The sequence below is a fragment of the Gilbertella persicaria genome, assembly GCF_025201335.1.
Source record: "Gilbertella persicaria strain CBS 190.32 chromosome Unknown B0P05scaffold_17, whole genome shotgun sequence".
In the NCBI taxonomy this organism is placed as follows: domain Eukaryota; kingdom Fungi; phylum Mucoromycota; class Mucoromycetes; order Mucorales; family Choanephoraceae; genus Gilbertella; species Gilbertella persicaria.
The window spans coordinates 132492-155537 of NW_026251978.1; the positions used below are offsets into that span (position 1 = coordinate 132492).

A 23046-nucleotide genomic window follows, 5' to 3' on the forward strand; every position below is an offset into this window, starting at 1 on the left:
TCTGTAACTCTTTCTTCTCTTATTGTTCCCTCATTTTCTTGTTATTATGACCAATCAAATAACAAGGATTCAAGTTGCAAAGAACAATACTGAAGACTCTTGTTGGGTTATTGTCAACAAGAAGGTTTATGATATTACTAAATTCTTGGCAGATCATCCTGGAGGTGACGGGATCCTGTTGGAATTTGCAGGGACCGACATCACAACTGTCCTGAGTGATGCCAACTATCACCCTCACTCAGAAGCTGCCTATGACTTACTGACAGAGTATTATGTTGGGGACCTGAAGGATACGGAAGTAACAGCAGACAAAAAGAAAATAAAGCTTGAGAGGGGTGGCAAATCTGATCGCGACCGACAATTTTTAGATCTCCGGAAGCCTCTTTTCCCTCAACTATGGCATGCCACTTGGTCAAAGGCTTATTACTTGGAACAAGTGCATCGACCTCGCTATACCCCATACTATGTATCTTATTTCGAGAACCCTTGGATGGATGTACTTTCCAGAACACATTGGTATACAGTACCAATGATATGGTTACCATTTGTCTGCTTCCAAGTATGGAAATCAATGCATGCACCTAATTACCATACGATAGAGACAACCCTTCAAGGATTTGGTCTAGGCATTGCATTCTGGACATTATTTGAGTATGTCTTGCACCGCTTCTTGTTTCATTTGGACGCTCTTTTACCTGATCATTCTCTTGCTTTATTAGTTCATTTTACACTGCATGGTATTCATCATCATATGCCTATGGATAGGTAAGTGCGACTCGTTCTATAAAACTGCTGATCATTCCTCTTTTTTTTTTTGATAGACTAAGATTAGTGATGCCACCTGCTTTAACAGTGATTCTGAGCGTACCTGTCTTTAAATTAGCACATACCTTGTTTCTTCCTGCTTTTGCTTATGCGTTTGTTGGTGGTGCATTCTTTGGCTACGTATGCTACGACATGATTCATTATTATATTCACCATGCAAAAGTGATTGAGATCTACTTTAAGGAGCTAAAGAGATATCATGTTGCTCATCATTACAAGAATTTCGAAAGCGGATTTGGTATTACATCCAAGTTTTGGGATTATGTGTTTGGCACAGTCTTGATTTGTGATGAAAAGAAATAACACTTGTATTATCAATAAATTGAATGTATCTAGTAAATAGCTACATTTCAAGAAAGGGAATTTCAATTGAGATTGGCTTGCACTGCGAATGATATTTTATCAACACAGAATGTGCCTTTGTGCGTGGCATTCATCATTTGTTGTATCCAAAGCTATTCTCTTTAAACCTCATAAGCACCAAGTATGATAATGCCATTTGCTCTCCTATACTATACCAATCAAATGATATTAATAAAAGTACCTATTTACTAGTAAATATCCACTGAAAAAGGCCTCTTTCGTGTTGTTCACAATGTACAACAAAGTTTGAATGAAAATTTGAATGAAGATTTGAAGGCAATACTGAAATGAAGTCGCCTTTTTTTGTCTTAGTAAACTCGCTTTCTTTTTTGCGAGAAGTATTTAGACATGGTCTTAACTGATTTTAGTTGGATCAGGCCTACATTGGGTCATTCTGTGATCCTCCAGGTCAAAAACACAAATTTTACAAAACTGCCAAAGTAATGATACCATTTGATTACTGGACTCCAAAGAACATGCTTTCAATAAATAAAAAACGGGCTGTTTTGATAATATAGTTGTCGAGTAATGATGCATTTAAGCAGTGTTTTAAGCACTTTTGCTCTCGATTTCATATAAAACATGTTAACTATGAGCTTTTAAAAGATAATTTGTGCTATTAGAGTGCTAGAATCATAGGAAAAATAGAAATATAAGCATTTCCCAGTACAAAGATGTATAGAGTGGCAGTAGCGGGATTTGAAATAGAACAACCCTCACTGGATTGATCGTAAATCAGGACGTCGTTTCCCTCTAGAAAAAAATGTAATCTTCTAAAAGAGCCATGGGAACGATAACCTCCACACTCAACATTTTAGCTAGTCATGTTTCTCAAGGCATAGGACATCAAACAAAGACTTGGTTGTGACATGACACCGCTTACGCTTTAGACTGCAACACTTTTTGCATTTCAATTATCCTCTATTGTGGCTAGATCTTGCATCTTTATTGAAATGAGGGCAACACTCACTTGCCTTGTGCAAGAAGCCAACAAATGTCAAAATTCCATTTTATGACTGTCCTTTCTTCTCTATTACATAGCTTAATGTCAGAACTCTCTGTAATAGTATCTCTAGGAATTTGAGTTCTAAAGTGGCTTTCTTTCGAGTCATTCATTGCTGGTCAATATATTAAAAGATCAAGGTAGATGGAATACAGTGCAAAAGGAATCAGAAAGCGTACGTTACTGCCTTATTGAACAATATTTAAATTCCGTTTGCGGCTTCCATCCCCATGTGTTACGACACCCTCTCTTTTCAATTGAAAAACCTTCATTTTTTATCTTCGCAACAACTTACACTTTCTTTCTTTTTTTTTAAATGCCTCTTATATTGCATCGACTTTGCTTTAGTGATTAGCTTTACTTTACTACATAGACATGCACAATATGCTATACCGATTAAAGATGTCTAAAGAAAATTGCTTTGTGGAGTCAGATGAACTTTCACCTTCTCGTGGTTAATTCTGTTAATCAAAGTAAGTACTTATTTCAAGACTGCTTGAGAACCAAGAAAATTTCGACATTACTCTTCTCCGGTAACGGTTCTTTACATGTTTTTGATGGTAAATTTATTTCTTGCATTTTGAAAGAAGACGCTGAGGATAGGTCCTTTGTAACCTCCCAGGGGAGCTCTCAATACTAAGCATATTGAGTGTGTGACTTGGTGTAGCATTGCATTGGGGATGTTCTCTAATTTCTAGCTGTTGTTTATTTGTAACCTCCCAGGGGAGCTCTCAATACTAAACATATTGAGTGTGTGACTTGGTGTAGCATTGCACTAAGCAACAGTTCATGCCTTATGTTATGTGTTTCTTGCACTTAGCATCTGGATATAGATGATATCTTGGATATAATTAACAATTTGAATGTAGGTAATACTTTGGACGCAGACATTGGAAACTTGAAGATATCGTGTTTACATTGGAACTCATTATGAAACAAAGACAAACTAGCCTCTTCCCCCTGCATCAACGTCTCCCTTTCGTCCAAAGAGTTTTTTTTTTTTAGTACATTGATCTGGCCACTCTTGATGGTACTTGGAACTTTGCTATAATCCCTTCTAAAAGACTGCATCTCTTTGGTATTAATAATTGTGTCAAGTGCCAAGTAATTGAAGACATTTTGGGGTAGTGTTCTTTACTTATGATATTGGTGTTACCATCTATAGCGTTCAACAAGACAAGATATCAAGAATACTGGCTCCAATGAGCAATGAACGAAAAGATAATTGCAGTAAACAAATATGTTTTTCAGGATACTCTATTCTTTATAAAAACTGTCTAAGTGAGCTTATTAATGAAGATTTTCAATAAAGTCTCAATTATATAATTCTTTCAACTTGTCGTAGAGAACTCGATCTTTTGAACAAACATGTAAAAGTTTATTTTGCTCTTTTAAACTGTTGAAGTTTAAGAGGCACATTACTATTTTTGATGAGCTGAACATCATTCAACAATGTCTGCTTCAAATTATATACCAAACTTAAAAAAACGGTGAAATAATATATATATTGCAGCTACTTGAGCATACGATCGTTGTTTGCTAGCGTTTTTAGGCTTAGGGGCTATTTCTAACTTTGCTGACCGAGAAAAGTGTTGGAATCGGAAGAGCCATGAGACCTACATTGGGTGATCCTCCATGGACCAAAAAAATGAACCTCACCCAACAGCCAAACCAATGGTATCATTTAATTGCTGGTCTCAAAACAGCATATTTCAAATCAAAAAGGAGGCCATCTTAATAGTCTGGTTGTCGAATAATGGTCCATCAAATAATAGTGCATTTAAGCTGTGATTTGAGCATTTTTTTCCCTAAATGCTAGATAAAACATGTTAGCTACATATCTTTCTATAGCATGATAGCTATTTTGGGTACAAGATAACATAAAAATATAGAATGATATGCACTTTATGATGTAAATGTGGGATTAAATGAGCATAGAATACGCTGGCTGACTATATGCGTAGATTAAAATGGAAGTCAACTCCAATCCTTCTTGCTGTCGCATCCAAAAATTGAGCGTTTGGTGAGAACTGCATAAAGACGCAGTCTTTAGGCTTTAGTGTAGTGACAAAAGTTGTGGATCTTTGCTTTCTGAGTCTATTAAAGTAGAAAACGCGTCAAACCTGCTGCAAAAATGTTTATGAGGTTTTTCATTCATATCTCATCATTGCTATACCACAATTGACAATTAAATATATTTACTAAAAGCTAGAGCCTCTGGCGCTCATTTTTAGTATTTAAGCTTGTTGACAGCTCTATTTTTCATTGTATAATATCAAAAAGAAGCTCAAAGAGTTGTCAGGTTGGATATTGTCATGGGCAACACCCTTTGGTTTTGAGAGATTTTTGGCCATTTTTTACAAATCGCTTTTTTTTTTCCAAATCAACTCCAAAGACACTATAGATGTTAGTAAAAATGGTTTGTAGTTATTTAGTGTGTTTATGCGTATGTAAATAGGCTTTATACTCCCTTTATAATGTTTATTTAGTGCTGTATATTTGTCTGTTTTTTTTTAATCGATGCGATAAAACGCATGAATGAATGTAATCAATGATAACTTTACTTGAAAGAAACTCATTTATCACATGGGTATCTCCTTTCTTGTTTCGATGTTAGATAAATCGTTGCGGTTCTAAAGCATAAAGCTTTCAAATAATGAATTGGATACGCGACTGTCATACTCATGGATCATTCTAAAGGCTTATTTTTTTTTACACTTGACTTATGGCTGTTGCATTCTACAAGTGCTTTAGCCTTTAGTTTTTGAATCTTTTTCGCACTGCTTAACGAAAGCTATCTTAAAGTACTCTATATTTGTGCCAATTGCTCTTCATTCGAACTTGAGTCTACTTGCCATATAACACACATGCTGATCAATGATTCCTGATCGTCAACATTGGTTCAAAACCAGATCTGTCTACATGGATAGAGACATCCAAGGTTGGGTTTTTAAAGAGTTCTTCTAGTTTGACTTTTAGATAATCAATACCATTTGAATACCTAATTCAACACTTGGATGACATCGAACTCACAAGGAATGCAAGGCTGCCACTCTCTCAAAGACAAAAGCTCTATAGCTTTTTGAATGTACACATGACTTATTTTATTCTTATACATTTTTCTCATGAACCATCTCAGGCTCCATGTTTAAAGAGCAATTTTATAAAAAAGAAACACTTGCAACAATAGGCTAATCCTGCGTTTGCTTTTCAAGATCATTCATGAGACACTGTTCCCAAAGGAGGTTTATACCATGAAAAGTGACGTCGAAGAGTTTGTGTGAATGAACCCCTGGCTCTGATTCGCTCTATGAACAGTTCAATAAGCGCCGGCTAAATCGTTTTGTTTTTTTTTTGAGAAACAAGCCTTCTTTGCCCTTTCTTGTTTAGAGACAAAACTTATTGTAAGCCAACACTTCACAAAAAAGAGAGAGTTTAACACCTTTCTAGTTCTCGCCATGGCTCTTAGATTATTGACCAAGGGTGCTGCAGGTAAGTGAACAATAGGCCCATGATCATATTAACACGACTTTAGTTGCTGCTGCTCGCCCCGCTATGATTGCTTCTCGTCAAGCTGTTCGTGCTTCTGCGTACGTATATGAACTCGTTGTATGTTTTGATACTCATTATGTTTGATAGTATCCGTGGATTCACCACCCAGACTGAAGGTAAGATACATGCAAGCACATACACACACACACACACACACATATGTTGACATGAATAAAAGAACCCAAGCAAAAGGCCAACAGTCTTCTCGATGCTCTTCCCGGTAACTCCATTGTCTCCAAGACCGGTTATGTCACTGGTGCCACTGGTTTAGCTGCCTTCTTGATCTCCAAGGAAATCTATATCCTCAATGAAGAAACGTTGGTCTTGATTGCCTCTACTGGCCTTCTTGGCGTCTTGCTCAAGTACCTCAGAGAGCCCTTCACCAACATGGCCAATGAACATATCAACGTAAGTGACTTTTTTTTTAAAAAAAAAAAGGGAGGAGAGATCACTGACATACCGTGTGGATCTTATAGCGTATCAAGAACATTTTGGTTCAAGCTCGTGAAGATCACAAGAGTGCTGTTCAAGAACGCATTGATGAAGTTGGTCAAATGAAGGATTTGGTCGATGTCACAAAGGCTCTTTTTGAACTCTCTCGTGAGACTGCTCAATTGGAAGCTGAAGCTTTTGAATTGAAGCAAAAGGTTGCTGTTGCTTCTGAAGTCAAGACAACCTTGGATTCTTGGGTTCGTCATGAAGCCAACATCCGTGAACGCGAACAAAAGCAATTGGCTGCTTATTTGATTGAAAAGGTGAACAAGGAATTACAAGACCCCAAGGTTCAACAAGAAATCTTGGATCAAGCTATTGTTGACATTCAAAGTAAGTCAGGATTGATGTTTGTGAATAGAAGACTTATTTTATTATTAGATGTTGCCAAGTCTGCTTAAGCAATAAATAAAAATGTACTTTTGTATCAATTGAAGCCTAAACCTCCACGACGACCCATTTGCATTTGTTTTCTAAACTGTAAACCATGATCAAACTGTTTCTCCAAAGCCTTAGAAATCTTATCTTTTTCATCTTCATCAATCGCACTCTTTAAGCCGCCATATAATCCACTTGATTTCTTGGCTGGCACAAAGGACTGTGTGTTCTTTTTAGCACCTAATAATCTTAGAAATTTGTTCTTTTTGGCATCATCACCATCAAATGAAGCCTTGTTCCAATCATTCCAACCACCTGTAGACTATAACAGTATAAGCTCATGGATGCTTATGTATCATTGCTTATTTTACCTCTTCTGTTTGTTTCTTGGCAGGCTCCATCTTGGTCTTTTTTACGTGAATATTTTCATGGATAATGAACTCTTCTTCTTCTTCACTGTGTTTTCTCTTTTTCTCTTTCTTTTCTTTTTCTCTTTCTTTTCTTTTTTCTCTTTCTTTTCTTTTTTTTCCTTTTTCTCTTTCTTTTCCTTTTTCTCCTTCTTGTTCTAATAACATCAATACAACAGCCATTCCTCATACGACATACCTTCTTTTCAATGACTTGGACAGACTTGTCCTTCTCTTCCTTTTTACTCATGATCTAAAGAAAACAAAAAAAAAGTTTTTACATCTATTCAAAGTCCTCTTTTTTATTATTTTTATTTTTGTGAATTCTATAACAAAATTTACATACTGAAAACAAGACAAGTGCCATCATCAGAAGCAGTAACAATGACATTACCATCACTATCCAAGACATGAATAAACTAGATACATGTACATATACACAACACACTTACTCTGCAACTGCAATATCAAGTACGGTATCACGGTGACCAGACCAAGACTTGACACATTGTCCGGTACGAGCATCCCACATCTTGACTGTCTTGTCAGCAGAACATGACACAAGCATAGGAGAGTTCTTTACAAATTTAACTTTGATGACTGCATCTTCATGATGTAAAGTAGCACGAAGACGTTGTGTTTGAACATCCCAAATAGAGATAGTACCATCCACAGAACCTGTAGCAGCCAAGGGAAGACTAGAGAAAAGCATCAGACATGATTTGTGTTATGATTAACTTACGCATCACAAAAAGAAGAGGTTTCAACAGAATCCGTATGGTTTTCTAAAGAAGCAACAATGTGACCATTCAAGATGTTGACCAGTCTGGCTTTACCAGAAGCATCTCCTGTGATAGCCAAAGTGGAATCCTTATTGACGCAGACAGAAGTGATGGGATCAGCATGGAAACGAGCATCGTCGCCCGATAGACGGAATTCAGCAGCAGCAGACTTGGGATCCCAGACAATAAAGCTAGCATCTTCAGCCGTAGACACAATCTTCTTACCATCTCGCGTAAAGCAACCAGCAGTCACAGGACCTGCATGGCCATTAAAGATATTCATGAATTTACCACTTGGCACTACAGGCCAACATGAGTTATTCTGTATGACATCTATCAGTCACTTACTTGCCCACATCCAGATAGTCGAATCCGTAGCACCTGCTAATAAAATGTTACCCTTAGGGTGCCAATCAATCCAGATCACTTCATCAGGACCATCCACCGACACACAGAATTCACCTGTCTCTGCATTCCAGACACGCACTTTACCATCCATGGCAGCAGAAGCAACATATTTACCGTCACAACTGAAAGCAACATCCGTGACAGAATCAGTATGGCCATCTAAACAGAGCATCATTTCACCTGTATCACAACGCCACAAATAACTCTTGTCATCACCACCACCACTGACGATAATACCATTGCTGGTAGGGTGCATGGCAATCGCATAAACAGGTTCACGGTGATCAAAGAAACCTTGGACTGAATCATCTACAATTTCCATCGTATCCTCATCTTGGCCTGGTTTTACTTCAAATCCTTCCAAAGCATCTGTAGTAGATAGCATCAGTCTCATTGGTTATTATTATTATTCTTTTACCTGTAGCATCAAATTCTTCTTCGTCTTCATCATCGTCCATAGGTTCACCACTGACCATATCAGGAATTTCTTCTTCTTGAACATCTCCTTCTTGGACATATTCTTCTTGGACGAGATCATCGTCTTCTGTAAACTAAACCGAGATCTTAGTTTCTTTTCTTTTCTTTTCTTTTAGGATGACTTACTTGATCGTGAGCAGACATAAAGAACAAAAGAAAAAAGAAAAAAAAAAATAGACAAAAAATTTTATCAAATTTATACTTGAAATACCGCACTTGATTTGTAAGAATTAGATTATTCAGCCATCATTCTACTTGTTCATTCATGACGCAGTGATTTGATACGGATATCTCTCCAAAAGAAAAGAAAGAAATTTAAACCAATCATGCAAAATATACCAATGTCTCTATTATCTATAGGGTTACACTGAAATAAACCAAGTCACCTTTTCTCCTTATATTCCAAAAAAAAAAAAAAAAAAAAAAAACAGGGAGAAAGCATACGATATAAACGCGTTACAAATGAAAATTTTTCATGATCTACACTCTATATAGCATCAATTCAAATCCCGTAAAGAAGCAGAGAAAAAAAAAGCGCGCTGTTTGAATCCATCAACACATGTTCCGAGTCTTTTTTTTTTTATTATTATTATTATTATTATTCTTTTTCTCTCTCTCTTTTCTTTTTTTTTTTTTCATCTTGTTATATATATATATATACATATATATATATATAAAAACACTATTTTATAAACAATGTCAACTTTAGAAGGAAGAGAAATTATTATTGGGACAAAATATAAACTGGGTCGAAAGATTGGCGCAGGTTCTTTTGGTGAAATTTATTTGGGTAAGATGAGAGTCATTGTTATCATCTTGTATTGACTTGAATAGGTACCAATATTATGAGTGGAGAAGATATTGCTGTCAAGTTAGAAAGTATTCGCGCAGCTCATCCTCAGCTTGAATATGAAGCAAGAGTCTATAAAACACTGGCAGGAGGAGTGGGTATTCCTTTTGTTCGATGGTATGGCAGAGAAGGTGATTTTAATGTGCTTGTGATGGACTTGCTTGGCCCTTCCATGGAAGACTTGTTTAATTACTGTAAAAGAAGGTTTTCACTCAAGACTGTCTTGTTGTTGGCTGATCAATTGGTATATACATACATATATAAGTTCTCCTTATTCAATTTAATCTATAGTTGTCACGCGTAGAATATGTTCATTCTAAAGGTATATCATGTTGAAAGCATACACGAAACAAAAGAGTGGTTGATATAATGTTCCATGTTAGGTTTTATTCATAGAGATATCAAACCTGACAATTTTTTGATGGGTATTGGTAAACGTGGAAATCAAGTGAACATGATTGATTTTGGCTTGGCTAAGCGATTTAGAGACCCAAAGAGCAATGTACATATACCCTACAGAGAGAACAAGAATCTGACTGGTACTCCACGTTATGCGAGTGTTAACACGCATCTGGGCATTGGTAAGTGATAGAGTATATTATCTAGCTTATATTGACCATGATGATGATAGAACAATCACGGCGTGATGACCTTGAATCACTCGGTTATATCCTTGTGTATTTCTGTCGAGGCCAATTACCTTGGCAAGGCATCAGAGCCAGAACAAAGAAAGAGAAATATGACAAAATCATGGAAAAGAAAATGACAACACCTGCAGACGCATTATGTCGCGGTTTGCATCAAGAGTTTGCTATATACCTCAATTATGTTCGATCACTTCGCTTTGATGATAAGCCTGATTACTCTTACCTTCGTAAATTGTTTCGAGATTTGTTTGTACGTGAAGGTTTCCAATATGATTATGTCTTTGATTGGACCATCCGTAAATTGGTAAGTTATTCTTCTTTTCTTAGGTTCACTGAATATACTCTGATTCGTAGCAAGAGAAAAAGGCTGCTTATCAGCCTCCAGAACCTGGTCTGAATCCTATGAATGCCTATATGGGATCAAACCCTCCTTTTGATGCTAACAGAAGGATGCCTAGTGCTATGGCAGGAGGTGGAGCACCCCTTCCTTCTGCTAATTTGAGAGCAACGTATCGTACAGAAACAAAATCACCCGAGACTTCTAAACGTTTGGATGATGTGATGCTTCAATACCAACAACAACAAAAGATGCTTCAACATAAACCTGCTTATTTCTCAGCTGGTCCTATCAATCAACCACCACCACCACAACAGCCACAACAACAACAACAACAACAGTTGGCATCTCCTACAGCTTATCAGGATCCATATGCATCTCATTTAGGATATTCTGGTACAGGAGGAGGAAGAATGTTGGTTAGAGACAATCAGCAACAACAACAACAACAACAACAACAATTAGGTGGTAAGTATGAGAGAAAGAGGGTATTGGCGGATGAGACCAATCCAATCGAACCAAGCATTGCTGATCCTCTTTTCTCTGTAAAACGTACACACTTCCACCCACCTACAGGTCCTTCAAGTAATAGAGTGTAAGTCGCTATGATGTGTATATACTTGTACTTATCACATTCTGTAGTTTACGTAGTCAAACAAAAGCAGGTCTTGGCTCCCCACATCAACAGCAGCAACAAACGTACACACCATTTCATCCTGATACCAACAACAACAACAACAACAACAATAATAATGCTTTTCTGCCTGATCCAAACGACAATGAAGATCCAACTGGTTTTATTCGTAAGCCAAATGATATTCACGCTTTAATGGACGAACGTAAGCCAATGCAAAGTTCTTCCTCTTCTAAACCATTTCATCTAGTGAACACGAATCGACTTTATGAAGATTTTTAATCCCATCCTTTTCTTTTCTTTTTTTCTATTTCTTTCTTTATCTAGGTGATGATTCATTGTGTCTTTTATCCCCCTTCCCATTCACTTATTCAAAATAAACAAAAAAAAAATAAACCTTTCTCTTTTATAAATATATATATATATAATTAAGAGCGGGAAACAAATCACTATATATTATATATATATATAGTGCATTAGTCGCGTCTTTTTATTATTATTATTATTATTATTATTATTATTATTAAAATGGGTGTAAAGGAAATATGGGTTGTTCGTCATGGTTTTCGTGAAGACTGGGTGAATGAGAACCCTCCTCTTCCAACAGGTCTCAAGAACGATCCTCCTCTTTCAGCAATAGGAAGACATCAAGCTCAAGAAGTAGCTGCTTTCCTAAAAGATAAATCGATTGAACGCATCTATTCTTCTCCCTTTTATCGTGTGCTTGAGACTGTCTACCCCTTGGTAGAAGCATGTCAAATACCACTTTTTATAGACTACAGTATGGCAGAATGGTATGGTAAAGCCCATGGACGCTATCTTCCACCAGCACCCTTACCTGAGCTCAAAGCACTCTTTCCAAAACTCAATATCACCACTCATACCTCTTCTATTCCCTTGCCTGAAGGCATCGAAACCAACCATGACTGCCATGTACGTGTCAAGGCAGGACTGGATAAACTACTTGCTTCATTGGATGCTGAACCCCAGCCTCCTAATACCATTTTACTTTCAGGTCATGCTGCTTCTGCTATCTGTGCTGTGCGTGGTCTCTTGAGGGATGCGAACTACCCTGTACGGTGTGGTGTTTGTTCCCTTTCTCATCTGGTGCGTCAGGATGATGACACATGGCAACTCATGGCCAATGGGGATTGTCATCATCTCTCAGAAGGAGAACAAAGACATTGGATGTTTGATGGTGATGTGCCTGATTATGAAAAATAAAAATAAAAAAACATATTTTATTTATCTTCTTCACCTAATGATCGCTTCATTTCAGTTCGTAGTTCATACAATTGACCTAATTGTTCATCACTCATCTTGTCGAGTATTTCGGCATCGAGTTTCTTGCCCCAACCACCCTCAGTAGGGTTATTGAAGCTTCGGACAAGAGGATCATGAGAAGGAGCAGGTGAATCACTATCGAGAGGCGCTGTCTGTGTCTTGATCAGGTCAAGGTATCTATCCTAGTGTGTGAGTGATGCATAAACCATGATCAACCTACGATTGCCATTGAGAGACAAAACCAACAATATGAGCAGGGTTATCAATATGTTTGTGTCGTTGGAATTCAGCCTTGACATAGTCATCGCCCATAGCTCGCATAGCAGGTGGTAAAGAACGGTGAGAACGTAATATTTCCCTATAGAGTTTAATGGGAGCTATCAAAACTTGTGTTTGTTGTGGGTTTGGCATATCAGAGAAAGAAAGAAAAAGATATGGATATGGCTCAGTTATGGAAGGGGTCTTTTTATTTAAACATAGACGCTAAAAAGAATAGCCGATGGTCCCCATCATGATGATATAGTTTATTTTTCGTTTTATTTATTCATAAACTGGAAATGATTCAGACCTTTCATATACACGCCCCTAAAGTAACAAGGTGTGTGGCCGAGGCGTACTTCGTCATACCTCCAAAACAAGATAGTTTCGAAGATTGCTCGTTGTAAAGCCAAGGGAAGTTATCATCATTATTTCCATGAAATGGAAGGATCAAAGGAATTTTTAGGCCAGCAAGCGCTGATATTTAGTATCCATTCTTTTTTTATATATGTTCGAATTGTGGTTAAAGTCTGTTTTGATTTATTCTGGATTCTATTCAAGATACATAAACATTTTCAAGGCAAAACCGTGTGTATGGTTTATTCTTTTTCCCTTTTTGTTTCTTTCTTTTGTCCCTCCCCCCTTTTTTTTTTGGCTATATCATAAAAAGAGAGAGAGAGAAAGTATAGAAATTTCAGGGCCCGTTTTACTTTTTTCTTTCTTTTTTCCTATGTTACAAAAGAAACGTATAGCAGTGCTTTGTCTTGCTGCTACTTTACTGTTGTATGTCTTGTATCTGTTTATCAACCATCGTCATGTCATTATAGAACGTAAGGTTGTGATCTACCTGTTTATTCGTCTGATCGTATGTTAGTTGTACAAACCACGGCTATTGAGTTACGCACACAACCCTATAGTTCCATACTACTTTCATGCTTGATTATAGTGACTTCAATACCTCCCATGATTGGATTTACATTCATGACCACACTGACTGGGTTTATCTATGGATTCCCTGGTGGTATTTTACCTGCTGTGTGTGGTGCATTTATGGGTGCCAACATTGCATTTGGGTTGATTCGAACTTTTGAATTCTCACGATGGGTTCGACTATCACCTTCGAAACAAGAGAAATATGTAGCTATCCAAGAAGCCATTGAACAGGGTGGATTTAAGGTATGAGGTTGTGTTGATGCGTGAAAATCTAATCTACTTTAGATGATGATGTTAATTCGTTTGAGTCCTATTCCTTGGCCCATAACCAACATGCTATTGTCTGTGTTGCCTACCATTACCACGCAACAATTTGTCTTGTCAAGTGCACTTTCTTCTATCAAAGTATCTTTAGAAGTCTGGATTGGGTCTCAATTGGCTGATTTATCCAACCCTCATTTACCTCCTTCAGCTCATCGCATCACCATGTTGACCATGGGTTGTAGTCTTACCATGTTAGTGGGTGTTGCTTGGTGGCTTTATCGCTTAACCATGCAAAAAGTAGATGCTTTACGATCTATTCAGACAGAACCTGTCTTGTCTATGGTCACCATAGATCAACCCAAAAAAGAAATTTAAAATAAATGTGTTTTTATTGTGAAGGAAGCACAAGCTGAGGGAACTTTTGATTGCATTTCGTACATACGCATTCACGTTGACCTCGCCAACCACAACAATAAGGAAGGATTAAGAAAGCAAAGCATAATGATTTGGTGGTGAGATGCATACGCAAATCATGATAAGCACCATCCAGACAGGTAGGTCCCAGACTTTGTTCGATTTGGTGTCGTTGAGCAATAAAGCCAGGCAAGATAGGATTGCCTTGCGGGTCGTAGCCTTGGACACCTTTGAATTCAGAAGGTGTTGCTCCTACAATACCGGGATAACCACCTTTGTTATGGTGTAGTTGTTGTTCTAGTTGCTGTTGTTCTCTTTGCCTAGGTGATACTTGATTGCCAACAAATCCATACTGTGGTAAATTCGATTTCTTTTCAGTAGTTGGTTCCATAGTGTAGAAAAAAAAAACAAAGAAAATGGCGGTCATTGAACCCTTTTTTTTTTATGCAACGGTTTCTGTGTCTACTTGTTTTATCATTGGATATATTGTGCCTTATTGAATGGCCAATGAGCACGTAGCTTGGATTTGCCTCTAGCTAGTTCAAGAGATATAAAAAAATGATCTGGAAATTCAGAAGAAATGATGGACTAAAAGTGCCTAAAAAAAAGAAGAGCTATCAAAAAAATGTATTAATAAAACTGTTATATAGAAATACGGCGCATTGAATGGTGTAAAGAAAACAGCACATTTAATAGAAAGATAGAGAGCTATCCCTCAAAAATGTGTTTTCTGTATTGAACTGTAGTGTAGATTTTTTATAGTATTTTTGCAAACCTAACAATTTGAATGTGTTTCATAGGTCCAGAGAAGAAATTCGTATTAAGACATGTTATGTCTACAATGTCTCTATCGATTACAAATCGCAAAAAACAGTGGAAATTGAATATTTGTAAAGGGAATCATAAGGCACACAGTCTGCTCTCACAGCTATGCGTTCTGGGTTCTTTTCTCTGGGATTCTTTAACCAAATTCGTTTCTTCAAACTGACCGCTGCTCGTCTATACAGTACCTTTATACGTTTGAAATTAGAGTATGGTATTTGCCTTGGTCTTTACCGAAAATCCGATTTTGCAACTCTAGAACATGCACAAGGTGCTTGCCTGCGACTCTGTATCAATAGTCATTCAAAGAAAACAACCGGATCATTTAAACTGATGACTAACCTTCCTTCCATGGCCAAACGCAAAGAGCACCTCGTCTTCAAGACGATGATCCGTTTCGAAACGCTCCCAGAAGACTCACTAATAATGCAACTAATGGCACACATTGGTACGTATCCTTTTGCTCAACAACAGCAGATCTTTCTTTGGCCACAAGCATCAAGCAAGAGTTACATCTGGTTGCACCTTAGCAATAGCTATAATACGCTTTCCAGCTGGGTCAAAGCCGGTGGAAACGCAAAGAAGCAGTTCTTAGGACTTCGTCAGCGTAATTTGGATCCTCTTCGTGCACAAACAAATGCCCCTGTCCTCAACTCTACCTACAGGCTCTTTGTCGGTTGGATTGGTCCTATCTTGCTGCTTATGTTGATCTATGACCATCAAAGGATCCTCCGTTGGCGCCTTGAGTGAACTCCAAAGTACACCTCTACTTGCTCATGTGGCTCATCACCTATCAGTAGAAGACATGTATTTGGTTGTCTGCGCGCTGCTGAACACTCGTGCTTACCGGTTGATATACAGCCTAATCCAATTGATTATGTCTTGAATCAGTTGTCTAGAATATCACACCCTCCAAGCCTATAAGCTCAAAGACTTGACCGCCACATATGATGGTCAAATTGGTGGCCAATCATTTGCCAACTACTTCTTGAAATTGAGATTATGGATCTTCCCGACAAGACCTGCTCAAGCGAAGAAAAAGATACCTCTGGTTTGACTTTTCTCCTTTGGCTGATACCCTCGCTATATTCAGTACAAATCGACAGCTAATTTTCTCCTCTGTTCTGTGGTGTTTATACTTTCATTATACACCTATCTTTTCCTTTTGTTTTTTTTCCTTTCTTATCTCTTTTTACCTGTATACACTATAGTACATCGACGTCTATGTTTCTTGCCCTTTTTTTCTTATATTTATCACTCTATGGGTTTTTTTTTTTGTACTTTTCTTTTTTTTGAACTGATGGTTAGACATTTACCCCATAGGGCCCAGTCTTCAAAACCTTTCAAATAAATATGAACTTTTATCAGATATCGTAAGGTCAAAACGATGATTTTTTGACTTTCTCATAATTCAATATAAATATTACTTGTGTATTTCATACTCTGCTTAATTTCCAGAATTTATTTGATAAAGTGCAGGAAGAAGAAATAGCGGTTAACATATTTTATCATATGCCTAAGGTCATCATTACTTGTCAAAATACTAGTACTCTCGATCGCTGTTATCAAAGCAGTAAATAATGAAATAAAAAAGATGTTTAAAGCAGATATTCTTGCATTATTTTCACATTCTCAAATTTATCCAAATGACAAATAAACTTTAGTTTAGTGTAACTTTCCGGGAACCTTCTCTTCTTGTGCCTCAAGAAAAAAGCGGTGTACGATGTAAGAGTCAAGCCATTTTGTTTATCCGAAAGAAATGTCACCTTATTCGAAGTAAACTGCCAATGAACGAGGGTCACACATTGAAATGATGCTCAAGCCAAGTGTACTTAAATGTCCATTGCTTATTCATAAAGTTCAAACTCACTCTTTCAAACACAGAGGCCATAAAATTTTTTTTCCTCCCCTTTTTTTTTCTCTCTTTCGCTTAAATCATCTTGTTTCCAGCATTGAATGGCAAAGTTAATCATTTCTTTATATTATCAATTCAATACACATGTCAGAAACCACTCCAATTTTAAACAGTAAACAGCCCACAGGCTACAGACATGAATTATCATGGCTGGTTAAGAATGCAATGCCTTTGGTTCTAAGTTATTTATTACAAAACAGTCTTCAAAGTGTCAGCATCATTACAGCAGGCCGTTTGGTAAGTTAACAACATATGAATGGATACTAAATACAATCAGGGCCCACATGAATTAGCTTCTGCTACACTTGGGAGTATGTTTGTGACCATCAGTGGTTTATCTGTTGCTACAGGTGCTACCTTATCTCTTGATACTTTATGTTCTCAAGCATTCACAAGTTCAGAAGACAAGACAGTCGTTGGTCTTCATGTTCAGCGTTGTTTGGCCTTCCTGTCTTTACTCTACATTCCTCTTGTTGGTATCTGGTGGCATGCAGAATCCATCTTTTTGCTATTACGTCAAGACCCCATGGTTGCTCAATTCGCCGGTACGTATGTACGTTGGATGATCTTGGCAGCTCCTGCATTTGCCTTATTTGAGTCTCTTAAGAAACTACTCCAGGCACAAGGCTTATTTCAGGCACCTACCTATATCTTATTGATGACAGCACCTGTCAATCTATGGCTCAACTATCTGCTGGTTCATTCATCATGGTCGCTTGGTTTTCATGGTGCTGCTATAGCAAGTTGTATTTCGTATTGGTGTATGGTCGTCCTTTTGTTTGTCTACATTCAATGTGTGAATGGCTACCAAGCCTGGCCTCGATGGTCCACAGTAGCAGCATTTGATACCCGTCATTGGAAACCCATGGTTCAATTGGCTGTCCCTGGTATTCTATTGATCTGTACAGAGACATGGGCCTATGAAATCATTGCCTTAGGAGCTAGTTGGGTCGATACCATCAATTTAGGTGCTCAAAGTGTGATCTTGACATCCATCACGGCGTTGTATACATTGGCTTTCGGTATCGGCATTGCATCTGCTAATCGGGTAGGTAATTTATTGGGTGCTCAAAGACCTCGACAGGCACGTCAAGCAACCCACACAGCTTTAGGTGTCGGTGTGATGGTCGGTGCATTGAATGCATGCATGTTGATGGTCTTTCGATATGAGTGGCCTTATATCTTTACAACAGATGAACAAGTGGCCAGTTTAGTGACCCGTGTGTTGCCTTTAGTGGCTGTGTTTGTGTTTGCGGATAATATTGCTGGTGTCGCTGATGGAGCATTGAATGGTAAGTGTGCAAAAGAAGAGAGAGAAGAAGAAGGTGGAAAACTCAGGCATGGATTTAGGTATGGGACGTCAACATGTGGGTGCTGTTTGTAATATGGGTGCTTATTATGTATTTGCTTTGCCTGTTGGGTTTTGGCTTTGTTTTAAAAAGCAATGGCAACTTGCTGGTTTATGGGTTGCTTTAGCGGGTGCCTTAATTGTTGCTTGTCTTTATACTGTCATTGTGCTGCTATGTTCCAATTGGAAAAAGGAAGCCGAGAAAGCAGAAGAAAGATCGAAACTAGAAGAGGAATAAAGTGACTATTTTTATTGATTTAACAAGGGCGAGTTTTTTTTTTTTTTTTTCGCTTTCTCTTTCTTTTTATATGATGTCAATGCTTCGTTCTTGTCTTATTCGTGGTGTTAGATATTCTCATTCTTCAGCTGCTACTCATAGTGTTCCTTCTGTCAGAGGAAACATTCAAGACGTTGAAAGTTTCATGAAGGCTATCGGCCGTAACTGTGAAGAAGTTGCTGGAAAGTTTGAAGTAGGTTTAACCTAAGCATGCTCTGTATAAATTGACTCTCTTTTTTTTTTTCCTAGTCTTGGGAGCAATTGTTTACTACAAATAGTCGCATCATGAAGAACGATATGGGCATTAGCACCAAACAAAGAAAGTAAGGACATGAAATACGAACCCCATATAGACTGAATACATGTCCATAGGTACATTTTAAGCTGGTCAGAAAGATATAGAAAGGGTGTTGAGCCTTATGCTATTTCTGTTCCCAAAAAGAAATAAACGTTTATTCTTTCACCAATCATTGACTTTACAAGGATTCAATGATCTCCCTTTTGTAGCACTCAGGCCATCCATGCTGAAATTCCAGTTATGCTTTGTACAAATCACAGATCTGCCCATCACTTGTCCCCAAGTAGCTAAATCGACTTTTTTGTGAGGACAGAATCGATCTGCTTCAAAGACATCACCATCTGCAGTTTGAACACGAATACGATTAGGACTGATAGGTTTGATGGGACGACCTGTAAAGATCTTTCTTTGATTGTTAACTACCGTAGTTGTTGGTTTACATTGCTTGTTATCACATTCTGAATCACTACTACTACCACTACTACTACTACTACTACTGCTGCTGCTGCTACTACTGCTGCTACTATCACTGGCCATGGTAGTATTTGTACTATTTGTATATTGAGTAAGCATGATAGGATCTTGTTCTGAAAAAGAAACAGACTTCTTTCTTCCTGTCTTTTTGTTTTCTTGATCATCCTCTACATTTTCAACAGTCAAGTTCTGGATTGTATTTCTGATGGTTTCTGGATCTTCAGAAATAACCCCTCCAGACAAAATGGAAGTGTCAGTGACTGGCTTGCCCATCTTTTTCATTTTCTTCTTCATCTTTTTCTCTTTCTTTTTGTCTTTGTATTTCTTTTCTTTTTGGACAATGGCTTTTCTGAGTAGATCTTTGACAAGAGGTAATAATTCAATCACCTATATAACACATCATATCTTTTTTTTAAAAAAAAAAGACCCACACACGTCATAAGATTTTACCTTCCAACTGCTGCTTGACAATTCACGCATATCACTCACCTAATCAATGATGTCAAAACATGCGTATTTACTCTATTTCATTACATAATACAATCGATGTTTATCCATGATTTGAATATCTTGATTAATTTGTTGTTCAGTCCATTTACGTTCCTGACCTATTTGTTCTAAAAGAGTAGAGACTCTCTTTTTTTTTTTATGTTAGTCTTTATATAGAGGCATCTATGTCTTTATACCATAGAGTCAGGCAGAGGAACAGGCTGAATATCTATGTCAATGATAAGCACACAAGAAAAATGTTCTTCTTCTACCTGTGCTTGCGGAACTAGAGGCAACCAGGCCAGAAGCAAGATAACTCTCAAACAAATTGAAGTTGCCTCCTTTATGTTTGCCCATTGTGAATTGTGTGAAAAAAAAAAAAAAAAAAAAAAAAAAGAGAGAGGAATGCGTTATCTTAAAATCGTGACTTTATTCTTCAAGCTCCATGATTTGGTATTTGACTACAGACAATTGGCCTAATAGTTCCTCAATGACTTGTTCTTTTTGTTCAATGTCTTGTTGATAACTAGACCATGAAGCATCTACGTCTGCTATCATACTCGATAATTCAATAAACATTGTCTTTTGTTCTTCAATTTCTTCTTTTAGTTTGTAAATCGTAGATTGTACTGTTGTTACTTGGGTTAGTGTGTGGTCTAATGCATGGATTGCTTTCTTGCTTTGTTTGATTTGATCTCGAATAGAGGATAGTTGATTTGATTTGTTGGTATTGTCTTTTTGAACTTGAGCAATCTTGGCTTGTAATGATGTGATTGTGTCTTGTTTGTTATCATTCTCTTTTAATACGCGTTTATGGTGAATATGAATAGCAACATCTTTTTCTGTAGGTAAGGGCTTGTCTTCAATGACCTTTTTGGAAGGACGAGGAAGTTCGACACCATGTTCTTGTAAGTGGTAGGGTGTTTCAATAAAACTATGTACTGCTGAACGTCTTGCTAATTCAATAGAATCTTCTTTTGTGTTGGTTAAATTAGCCTAGTCCATGTTAGACACGATTTGAACGGCTTTTTTATTTATTTATTTTTTACCATGTCGTGTTTTGTTGTTGTATCTTTTAATGTCAAGTCTTTAGGATCTCTCTGTCACTATATTAGTTTTCAGTTTTATGATAAGCTTGCATACCTTTTTGGTTGTACTGGGAGAGTCTAAAGGTAAGTTATTTTCTTTGTTGCTCATGATTGTATGAAAAGTAAACAAATGGATTCACATTCATAAAGGAAAAAAATATGTGTCATGTGACTGCTTTCAACATGTCGAAATGCTACATGCGTAAAAGTGGTAGTTTACGAGTCGAATGGTATAAAAAAAACAAAGATATTGATAGTTTGCTCAATAGTATGGTTATGAAGTAAGTTTATTGAGCTTAAGCCAGAAATGTCGTTAATCAACAGATAACTAAACCTTCCAATTGCTCTCTTGCTCATGACCATTTTGACAAAGCTCTTTCTTTTCCTTTTTTTTTAATGTCATTTTGCTATTAATGGTTTACAGAATAACAAAAAGAATTAGTCTTGTATTATTATTGTACACTTAAAAACGAAAATAGCACCTTACAGTTTAACCAAAGAACTGTCAAAGTGACTCGAAGAGGATGATGTTGGTCATTCAATTCTCTTTTTGAAGAATTCTAAACCTTTATGACTCTTTCCGAGCTGTCTCCCCCTACCGAAAAAAAAAAGCATAAATATCTTAAATTCTATGTATAGTAATGAGATTTTTCAAAAAGCAGAGTTTCTAACCCACTGAACACTGACTCATGACTTCCTTTTTTGGCCTTCCTTAAATTTAAAAGTACTTTTTCGTCTTCCCCCCCACAAAACCCCCGTCCATTTATGGAAGTCGTTTTGTGTTACAGTTACTATAGATGGCATCTCCTCGACTTTAGGGAGACAGCTTGAAAAGGACCTTATGTATCCCAAAAAGGCAGTCACGACTGGAAATGGAATAACAAGCGCAATGCAGCTTCGTTTTGTCTTGTTTCCTCCTCTAACAAGCCAGGTAAAATTATCCATCATGCATCCATCCATCCATATATTGACATCCTCTCTAGTTCTTTAATAAGTCCTCGAACAGTTTAGTTAATCAACATGTCGAAGAGAGAAAACAAGGCCCTTTACTTCCAAAAGCTCAACAACTACTTGGAAACCTACCAATCCATCTTCATTGTCAACGTTGACAATGTCAGCTCCAACCAAATGCACCAAATTCGTCACTCCCTTCGTGGTGAAGCTGCCGTTCTCATGGGTAAGAACACCATGGTTCGTCGTGCTTTGAAGGGTTTGATCACTGAACGCCCTGAACTCGAAAAGCTTCTTAACTTCGTTAAGGGTAACATTGGTTTCGTTTTCACCAACGGTGAATTGAAGGAAATCCGTGAAAAGATCGTCTCCAACCGTGTTGCTGCTCCTGCTCGTGCTGGTGCCGTTGCTCCCGTTGATGTCGTTGTTCCCGGTGGTAACACTGGTATGGAACCCGGTAAGACCTCTTTCTTCCAAGCTTTGGGTATCCCTACCAAGATTGCCCGTGGTACCATTGAAATCGTTTCTGATGTCAAGCTCGTTACTGCTGGTGAAAAGGTCGGTCCTTCCGAAGCCACTTTGTTGAACATGTTGAACATCTCTCCCTTCACTTACGGTATGGGTGTTGTTCAAGTTTACGATGCTGGTTCTCTCTTCTCTGCCGATGTTCTCGATGTTGAAGAATCCCAATTGGTTGCTAACCTCATGGCTGCCATCCGTGATATTGCCTCCGTCTCTCTCGCTGTTGGTTACCCCACCGTTGCTTCCGTTCCTCACTCCATCATCAACGGTTACAAGAACTTATTGGCTGTCTCTGTCGCTTCCGACTACACTTTCCCTGGTTCTGAACAAATCAAGGAATTCATTGCCAACCCTGAAGCTTTCGCTGTTGCCGCTCCCGCTGCTGCTGCTGCTTCTTCTGATGCTCCTGCTGCCGCTGCTGCTGAAGAAGAAGAAGAGGAAGAAGATGATGACATGGGTTTCGGTCTCTTTGACTAAATGCCTTTCTCATAAGAAAAAAAAAATAAATTGTGTTTTTTTTGTTTAATCTAGAATCTCTTGTCCATATTTTTTTC

At 37.7% G+C, this 23046-nt stretch overlaps 14 protein-coding genes across 14 annotated transcripts; 8 read left to right on the forward strand and 6 right to left on the reverse strand.

The window, feature by feature from the left end:
- The first annotated feature begins 1 nt into the window (after window position 1).
- Window positions 2-1335, forward strand: B0P05DRAFT_509045 (uncharacterized protein). The gene is made up of 2 exons (XM_051575580.1): window positions 2-765; window positions 822-1335. The coding sequence occupies exons 1-2, from the start codon at window positions 47-49 to the stop codon at window positions 1126-1128; spliced, it is 1026 nt and encodes a 341-aa protein (XP_051435420.1). The 5' UTR covers window positions 2-46; the 3' UTR covers window positions 1129-1335.
- A 4314-nt stretch (window positions 1336-5649) lies between these two features.
- On the forward strand, window positions 5650-6636 carry B0P05DRAFT_578968 (uncharacterized protein; the record flags this gene model as incomplete). The annotated part of the gene is made up of 6 exons (XM_051581893.1): window positions 5650-5683; window positions 5727-5781; window positions 5831-5859; window positions 5922-6151; window positions 6220-6568; window positions 6617-6636. The coding sequence occupies 6 exons, from the start codon at window positions 5650-5652 to the stop codon at window positions 6634-6636; spliced, it is 717 nt and encodes a 238-aa protein (XP_051435421.1).
- A 26-nt stretch (window positions 6637-6662) lies between these two features.
- On the reverse strand, window positions 6663-7270 carry B0P05DRAFT_586593 (small acidic protein family-domain-containing protein; the record flags this gene model as incomplete). Its single annotated transcript, XM_051582524.1, has 3 exons — window positions 6663-6935; window positions 6985-7020; window positions 7220-7270. The coding sequence occupies 3 exons, from the start codon at window positions 7268-7270 to the stop codon at window positions 6663-6665; spliced, it is 360 nt and encodes a 119-aa protein (XP_051435422.1).
- On the reverse strand, window positions 7268-9104 carry B0P05DRAFT_539340 (quinon protein alcohol dehydrogenase-like superfamily). The gene is made up of 6 exons (XM_051577936.1): window positions 8814-9104; window positions 8629-8761; window positions 8151-8579; window positions 7763-8102; window positions 7473-7718; window positions 7268-7419 (listed from the first exon to the last, which is right to left on the reverse strand). The coding sequence occupies exons 1-6, from the start codon at window positions 8829-8831 to the stop codon at window positions 7359-7361; spliced, it is 1227 nt and encodes a 408-aa protein (XP_051435423.1). The 5' UTR covers window positions 8832-9104; the 3' UTR covers window positions 7268-7358.
- A 279-nt stretch (window positions 9105-9383) lies between these two features.
- B0P05DRAFT_469106 (kinase-like domain-containing protein) lies at window positions 9384-11437 on the forward strand (the record flags this gene model as incomplete). Its single annotated transcript, XM_051574474.1, has 7 exons — window positions 9384-9477; window positions 9522-9781; window positions 9829-9859; window positions 9921-10118; window positions 10169-10488; window positions 10539-11114; window positions 11213-11437. The coding sequence occupies 7 exons, from the start codon at window positions 9384-9386 to the stop codon at window positions 11435-11437; spliced, it is 1704 nt and encodes a 567-aa protein (XP_051435424.1).
- Window positions 11438-11683: 246 nt separating this feature from the next.
- B0P05DRAFT_468879 (histidine phosphatase superfamily) lies at window positions 11684-12379 on the forward strand (the record flags this gene model as incomplete). The annotated part of the gene is made up of 1 exon (XM_051574461.1): window positions 11684-12379. One exon carries the CDS (start codon window positions 11684-11686, stop codon window positions 12377-12379), a length of 696 nt encoding a protein of 231 aa, XP_051435425.1.
- Window positions 12380-12409: 30 nt separating this feature from the next.
- B0P05DRAFT_586597 (uncharacterized protein) lies at window positions 12410-12850 on the reverse strand (the record flags this gene model as incomplete). The annotated part of the gene is made up of 3 exons (XM_051582525.1): window positions 12410-12423; window positions 12471-12616; window positions 12660-12850. The coding sequence occupies 3 exons, from the start codon at window positions 12848-12850 to the stop codon at window positions 12410-12412; spliced, it is 351 nt and encodes a 116-aa protein (XP_051435426.1).
- A 355-nt stretch (window positions 12851-13205) lies between these two features.
- B0P05DRAFT_539350 (uncharacterized protein) lies at window positions 13206-14276 on the forward strand (the record flags this gene model as incomplete). Its single annotated transcript, XM_051577937.1, has 4 exons — window positions 13206-13285; window positions 13370-13527; window positions 13572-13873; window positions 13916-14276. 4 exons carry the CDS (start codon window positions 13206-13208, stop codon window positions 14267-14269), a joined length of 894 nt encoding a protein of 297 aa, XP_051435427.1. The 3' UTR covers window positions 14270-14276.
- On the reverse strand, window positions 14277-14771 carry B0P05DRAFT_539353 (uncharacterized protein). The gene has a single exon (XM_051577938.1). The coding sequence runs from the start codon at window positions 14733-14735 to the stop codon at window positions 14283-14285; it is 453 nt and encodes a 150-aa protein (XP_051435428.1). The 5' UTR covers window positions 14736-14771; the 3' UTR covers window positions 14277-14282.
- A 2269-nt stretch (window positions 14772-17040) lies between these two features.
- B0P05DRAFT_539359 (mate-domain-containing protein) lies at window positions 17041-18654 on the forward strand. The gene is made up of 3 exons (XM_051577939.1): window positions 17041-17282; window positions 17323-18337; window positions 18396-18654. The coding sequence occupies exons 1-3, from the start codon at window positions 17130-17132 to the stop codon at window positions 18629-18631; spliced, it is 1404 nt and encodes a 467-aa protein (XP_051435429.1). The 5' UTR covers window positions 17041-17129; the 3' UTR covers window positions 18632-18654.
- A 16-nt stretch (window positions 18655-18670) lies between these two features.
- On the forward strand, window positions 18671-19161 carry B0P05DRAFT_539362 (IGR protein motif-domain-containing protein). The gene is made up of 3 exons (XM_051577940.1): window positions 18671-18863; window positions 18920-18993; window positions 19043-19161. Exons 1-3 carry the CDS (start codon window positions 18702-18704, stop codon window positions 19116-19118), a joined length of 312 nt encoding a protein of 103 aa, XP_051435430.1. The 5' UTR covers window positions 18671-18701; the 3' UTR covers window positions 19119-19161.
- B0P05DRAFT_71519 (uncharacterized protein) lies at window positions 19043-20290 on the reverse strand. Its single transcript, XM_051583839.1, has 6 exons — window positions 20204-20290; window positions 20129-20152; window positions 19977-20078; window positions 19893-19931; window positions 19445-19829; window positions 19043-19387 (listed from the first exon to the last, which is right to left on the reverse strand). The coding sequence occupies exons 2-6, from the start codon at window positions 20129-20131 to the stop codon at window positions 19131-19133; spliced, it is 786 nt and encodes a 261-aa protein (XP_051435431.1). The 5' UTR covers window positions 20132-20152; window positions 20204-20290; the 3' UTR covers window positions 19043-19130.
- A 47-nt stretch (window positions 20291-20337) lies between these two features.
- Window positions 20338-21136, reverse strand: B0P05DRAFT_539369 (uncharacterized protein). The gene is made up of 2 exons (XM_051577941.1): window positions 20981-21136; window positions 20338-20927 (listed from the first exon to the last, which is right to left on the reverse strand). Exons 1-2 carry the CDS (start codon window positions 20981-20983, stop codon window positions 20361-20363), a joined length of 570 nt encoding a protein of 189 aa, XP_051435432.1. The 5' UTR covers window positions 20984-21136; the 3' UTR covers window positions 20338-20360.
- Window positions 21137-22002: 866 nt separating this feature from the next.
- B0P05DRAFT_539374 (ribosomal protein L10-domain-containing protein) lies at window positions 22003-23015 on the forward strand. Its single transcript, XM_051577942.1, has one exon. The coding sequence runs from the start codon at window positions 22040-22042 to the stop codon at window positions 22967-22969; it is 930 nt and encodes a 309-aa protein (XP_051435433.1). The 5' UTR covers window positions 22003-22039; the 3' UTR covers window positions 22970-23015.
- The last annotated feature ends 31 nt before the right edge of the window (window positions 23016-23046 follow it).

What these genes read in the sequence shown, in the direction of transcription:
- B0P05DRAFT_539340 (XM_051577936.1), bottom strand. An exon ending in AGAAGAATTTGATGCTACAG is followed by an intron (nt 8,580 to 8,628) that starts GTAAAAGAATAA and finishes TATCTACTACAG; the next exon opens with ATGCTTTGGAAGGATTTGAA. An exon ending in GACTATCTGGATGTGGGCAA is followed by an intron (nt 8,103 to 8,150) that starts GTAAGTGACTGA and finishes GTTGGCCTGTAG; the next exon opens with TGCCAAGTGGTAAATTCATG.
- B0P05DRAFT_539353 (XM_051577938.1), bottom strand. Translation starts at nt 14,735, where the DNA reads ATGACCGCCATTTTCTTTGTTTTTTTTTTCTACACTATGGAACCAACT.
- B0P05DRAFT_539362 (XM_051577940.1), top strand. Translation starts at nt 18,702, where the DNA reads ATGATGTCAATGCTTCGTTCTTGTCTTATTCGTGGTGTTAGATATTCT. An exon ending in AAGTTGCTGGAAAGTTTGAA is followed by an intron (nt 18,864 to 18,919) that starts GTAGGTTTAACC and finishes TTTTTTTCCTAG; the next exon opens with TCTTGGGAGCAATTGTTTAC. An exon ending in ATTAGCACCAAACAAAGAAA is followed by an intron (nt 18,994 to 19,042) that starts GTAAGGACATGA and finishes ACATGTCCATAG; the next exon opens with GTACATTTTAAGCTGGTCAG.
- B0P05DRAFT_539359 (XM_051577939.1), top strand. Translation starts at nt 17,130, where the DNA reads ATGTCAGAAACCACTCCAATTTTAAACAGTAAACAGCCCACAGGCTAC. An exon ending in TCATTACAGCAGGCCGTTTG is followed by an intron (nt 17,283 to 17,322) that starts GTAAGTTAACAA and finishes AAATACAATCAG; the next exon opens with GGCCCACATGAATTAGCTTC. An exon ending in CGCTGATGGAGCATTGAATG is followed by an intron (nt 18,338 to 18,395) that starts GTAAGTGTGCAA and finishes GCATGGATTTAG; the next exon opens with GTATGGGACGTCAACATGTG.
- B0P05DRAFT_539374 (XM_051577942.1), top strand. Translation starts at nt 22,040, where the DNA reads ATGTCGAAGAGAGAAAACAAGGCCCTTTACTTCCAAAAGCTCAACAAC.
- B0P05DRAFT_71519 (XM_051583839.1), bottom strand. An exon ending in ATAAACATCGATTGTATTAT is followed by an intron (nt 19,932 to 19,976) that starts GTAATGAAATAG and finishes ATCATTGATTAG; the next exon opens with GTGAGTGATATGCGTGAATT. An exon ending in TGTCAAGCAGCAGTTGGAAG is followed by an intron (nt 19,830 to 19,892) that starts GTAAAATCTTAT and finishes TGTGTTATATAG; the next exon opens with GTGATTGAATTATTACCTCT.
- B0P05DRAFT_509045 (XM_051575580.1), top strand. Translation starts at nt 47, where the DNA reads ATGACCAATCAAATAACAAGGATTCAAGTTGCAAAGAACAATACTGAA. An exon ending in CATCATATGCCTATGGATAG is followed by an intron (nt 766 to 821) that starts GTAAGTGCGACT and finishes TTTTTTTGATAG; the next exon opens with ACTAAGATTAGTGATGCCAC.